The 5,097-nt window shown below is 28.9% G+C and overlaps 1 protein-coding gene across 1 annotated transcript in view; it reads left to right on the top strand.

Moving 5' to 3' along the window:
- Nucleotides 1-4,798, top strand: part of LOC100200027 (cell division cycle 7-related protein kinase) — a 37,513-nt gene extending 32,715 nt beyond the window's left edge. Inside the window, exons 9-10 of the mRNA XM_065790747.1 lie at nucleotides 3,565-3,714; nucleotides 3,841-4,798. Coding sequence (XP_065646819.1) covers nucleotides 3,565-3,714; nucleotides 3,841-4,532 — 842 coding nt within the window. The 3' untranslated portion in view covers nucleotides 4,533-4,798. The remainder of the gene's footprint in view (nucleotides 1-3,564; nucleotides 3,715-3,840) is intronic.
- Nucleotides 4,799-5,097: the final 299 nt, after the last annotated feature.

The raw sequence follows: 5,097 nt of genomic DNA, 5'->3' as shown, positions 1-5,097 counted from the left end.
GAATCATGCCAGTCCATTTCTTTCAAAATATTTATTAATAAATTTCATAAAAGTTGTTTCCATTTCACAAATTAGTGACATAAGATGATGCATCGTCAACTGAACTAAGAAAGAGTACATCTGCACACCTATGACATAACTTAACCTTTTGAATAAGCCATCCAGCCATATGTAAAAGGGCTTGATCCTTTGGTTGCATTAAAATTTTTCCTGTAAACCTATAAAATGATCCTGGATGAAAATAAGATATTCCTTTAGGTATGTTATTTTCTGTTTCATAAATTCCACAATTAGTGGTTGTTTGATTAAAACACTTCATAAAATTATTTAGATCGAAAGCTGTTTCAAAATTTGAGTCCCTAATACCGATGCTATTGGATTTTTTCTGCAGGTAAAAGTAATAAAGCATTTCTATAGGCAGCTCTTGAAATTGTCATTTGGGCGGTCATTCCAACCACCTTTGCTTCAAATAATGGGAAAAAAATGCAGTCCTTATTAAAATAAGAAGTACAAGCAAACTGAAAACCTTCAAAAGATCTCTCTACTTAAGGTTAGAACACTATTAATTGTGACAATTAAACCCCAATGACATGATATACTTGCTTGACTTCTAACATTACAAAATTTCCATTTCTCAATCCAATGCTTTAACTTTTCCAACTGAGAAATACTTGCTCCTTTTAAAGTTAGAGCACAACGAGCTGGTTTATCTGCATATAATTTATATGAACTCAATATATTGAATAAAGTATCCATGCGTTTAACAAATCTTGCTGTTGGTAATACACTCAAAGGAAGTAAATTTGTATTAGAGCAGCAATATAATGTATAAGCAACTTGATAACTAAAAACTTGATTGGTAAGTTTGACCTTTATAGATAAAAGAGGACCAGGGTTTAAGTGTTTATCTGTCTCTTTTGGCGCTAGGCGCACAGAGTTTATTTTATCTAAAGTGTACAGAGACTGGATGTGTTGCCAAGAAATAATTTCACCATTAATGTCAATGTTATGTCTTTTTTTTCAAATCTTCTCTCGCTCTTTAAATTTTTTCTTTGTTTTTATCTCCCAATTAATGGTTGCATGCAGTTTAAGATATTTCATTACCAAAGTTGCATACAGTCTATGGTGTTTCATTCCCAACTTTTTTAGAAGTATTAAAGCTGTATTAAAGGTGTATTAGAGGTCGCTGTATTAGAGGTCGCTGTATTAGAGGTCGCTGTATTAGAGGTCGCTGTATTAAAATGCAAAAGCATTTTTTTTTTATTGTAATAAAAAAAATCAGTAATTACACCAAAATTGTAATTGAAACTTAATCAGGTTATTAATTTTACTTATTCTTATATTTTTTTGCTATCAATTATTAACTAGTTTTGATTTCAAAATACACTTTTTTTCTGTGTTGTTCAACAATGTGCAAGAGAAATTTGGAGGACGTTGCTCTTTATTTTGCGCACACTCATGGAAATTCTAAAAAAGCTTGATTCCTCTAGCCCAATCGCTTGTTACCTCCGTTTGTATAACAAAATCTTTTGCAGTTTTATAATCTTGGAAGAATGTTCAGTCTTATAGATTCAGTGGGAGTCATTCTTGATTGTTTATACGTCTTAATAAATCAAAATGAAGCCAAGACCATAACCCAATTAAAAAAGAAATAAAGGTTGACAAGTTCAATGTCGGAAATATTGATTTTCCTATTTAAAATTTTTTTGGTCTAGGGGTCAAAAAACGTTGTTTTTTTGCCATAATAATAACTTGATTGTGTTTTAATTACAATTTTGGTTATTATAATTTAAAAAAATGCTTTTGCATAAATGTTCTTTTGAAGTGTGACAATTTTTATTAAATTAAAACAAAATAACAAGCTCTTCCATTAAGTACCAAACAACATCATCAACAACAAAATGACTGAAAAGTCATTTTTTTGTTGCTAAATAATAATACTATGTAGTAATATTATGAGACTAATTATATTAATATTAATATAATGATAACTGTATTTGTAATAAAAATAATAATAATAATAAAAAAGATGTCAGTTAATTAATGAAATCACAGCGATTATAATATCTAAATTTCTTGATACCAGTTCATTGCAACATTCATTTTGAAGTAATTGACTGGAGTAAATACCTAAATCCTTGAGCGGAGAAATTGCATTGAAAAAAAGAGACTAATAAACTTAGTCATGCAGTAGATTATAATTTGCTCATCATCCGACACGATGACAAGCAAATTATGATCCACTGCATGATCATTATTTATCAAATAAGTTCCATTTTTAGTTTTATATATTTTAAATAGAATGGGACATAAGTTTTGCATTATGCATTACACCTGGCTTATGAATTTTGAATATTCTTTCTTCTTCTGGTAGTTGTCCCTAAAGGTAAATAAGATTTAATTCTATCAAGTCAAGGTAATCTTCTTGTGGAAATGTTTTCTTGTTGAGGAAAATGGTGAGGTATTTAAAAAATAAATTTGCTTGATTAAATATTTTGGATTTGATGTCATAAGGCCACTTAGAAAAATTAAAGTTTGAGTAATCAATATCAATTCTTTAAAATTTAGTTGGTTTAAAATGGTTTAAAAAGAGGCTCTTCTGGACTCTTGCTATTTCCCCATAATGAGGCAAAAACCAGAATGAGTTTAGCTGGAAAATAAATTTAAGTTAAAGTTTAAATTCATTTCTTTGATAACAACAATAACAAATGTACTTAATATAAAAAATGAATATATAAAGTACCTGTCATGAGATCCGCTTATAAGAACTGCTACACATTTTTCATTATTAGCTTTGGCTAAATGTTTAGAATCTCAGCACAATGGTAAGTTTTAATTGATAAAACTCAATTAAACTTAACACTCAGTAAGCTTTAATTGATAAAATTCAATTAAACTTCTTTGATCATGTTAATACATATCATTATTCTTTGGTGATGTTGATACATATCATTGTGTTGACTTACGCTTCTGCAAATGATAGTGGACTAAAATGGAAATGTTGGCTAAAGTTAGTGGACTAAAATGTTGGTGAGTTAATAAGCAACATTTTTGCCTCAGGTGCTGTATCTTCAGAGATCTGATTTTCTGGTACTTCAAAAAATTTGTTGAAGACAAATTTTTTGAAGTACCGGCCATTTTTTTCTTTGAAAGCAAAGGAGTAAATTTCAAATGGCTATGATCTTCATCAGCACTATCTTCTTCATCAGCACTATCTTCTTCATCAGAACTATCTTCTTCATACAATGCTTAAAATTCTTTTTAAGCATTGAAATTAATAATAATACTAAGAAATTTATAGGCAAAAATATGGCATACTATTTATTATGACCACCTTTAAATAATAATCAATTTTTCTAAAAATTTGAGCAAATGTTCTCGATTATACTTTTTGATATATATATATTAAGTAACATAATAAAAAATTATTTTATTTTTTAAGAAGTTTAAATTTAAAATCAAAAAACATATAAAAATCGTCTTGTTTTTAAGATGGCGACCTAGAATTAATTTGAAATTCTTGAAAAGTTTTTTTATTTTATATAACCATTTTTTTTTGTTTAGCTGTAGATATGTGGTCTGCTGGTGTGATTTTTTTATGCATGTTAAGTAGACGCTACCCTTTCTTTAAAGCTTGTGATGATATGGAAGCGTTGTCTCAAATAACTGCTTTGGTTGGCACACAAAAGATGACATCATTTGCTGAAACCATAGGTACATAAAGTTAATTCGTAGTTTTACTTTTCTTCTTCGCTTCTTTTTTTTTTTTTTTTCTTTAATTATTTCACGACCTTTTTCATCTTCTCGATTTTGTCATTTTTTTATGTATAATTTTAAAAGGTAAAGACTTTGTGTTTGGGCCCGTCCTAGAAGCAGTGGATCCTTACAAAGTTTTGTGTAATAAGCTAGCACAGCGAGTATGTCCGAAGCATACACATCTTGATTTGAGTTTGCTTCAAGAACATCCAGAAAAAAAAGGCAAACGAAAACGTGAAGAAGATTGCGAATCGGACGCTGATGTTAGTTATAAAAAACATGACATTTTTGAAAAGACATGTGATCAAACACGAACAAATGTTAGCTTGAAAAATAATCAAGCACTTAAAAACGATAATTCCCCCCAAAACGCAAAACACATGAATGCCAGTTTCAAAGATACCCAAGCAATTGCAAATATTAGTTTTAAAAATGACCAAACACCAACGAAAGTTGATTTTAGAGATCAAACACTAATCGATCTTATAGATAGCGAAAATGACAATCAAATTAATAATGACGGTTCAGATAATTTAATAAAAACTTCTTATGTTCCAAAAGTTTGCAAGATAACAGAAATAAATCGAGAAGTTGAAAATCAAAGTCAAGAAAGTGATGCAGAAAGTAATGAATGTCTGTGTATTCCTGATAGTGCTTTTAATTTGTTAGAACGTTTACTGGAGTTAGATCCTCAGAAACGAATAACAGCCAAAGAAGCATTGGTTCATCCTTTTTTATCGACTGTTAAAAGTTCGTCTAAACTAGATAAAACTTAAAAAAAAATGGTAAAAAAATTAGCGTTTTGTTTTTAACTCATCGTTAAACTGTTTTCTAGTAACGAAATACTTTCATTTTGGTTTTTCTTATGTTTAAACTTTTTTATACTTAAATTTTTTAATGCAAAAAAGTTGTTTCTTCTGATCATATTCCCCTGAATATTTGAACTTTATTCATACTTTATTTATATTTTGTAAAATAAATATTTTTATTCGTAATTACTAAATTAATTTTAAAAAGTTTTATGAATCGTGATACGATTAAACGTGGCGTCTGTTTTTATTTACAATAGTCTATTTCCTTGTTCCGAAAAAACTTGGTGACCTAAAACGGTTGACGATTAAACAAAAGACTTAACATTTTATTGTTTCTTGTCACTTGTCTTTTACGTTGACACAAAGAAAGATGTCGTACGAATACGCGCTAGGCAGGCCCGTTTTTAGGTAAGAAAAACTATATCTTTGCTACCATGTTTTCCATTTTATGTTTTTGTACACTTTCAAAGATGAGATACTTTTAAAAATGTATTTACATATAAAAGTTTTTAGATGTAGATATATTTTT

The sequence above is a fragment of the Hydra vulgaris genome, chromosome 02 (genome assembly GCF_038396675.1).
Source record: "Hydra vulgaris chromosome 02, alternate assembly HydraT2T_AEP".
Classification (NCBI taxonomy): domain Eukaryota; kingdom Metazoa; phylum Cnidaria; class Hydrozoa; order Anthoathecata; family Hydridae; genus Hydra; species Hydra vulgaris.
The sequence above is the reverse complement of the archived record's forward strand: the minus strand, read 5'-3'. Positions and strand labels throughout refer to the sequence as shown.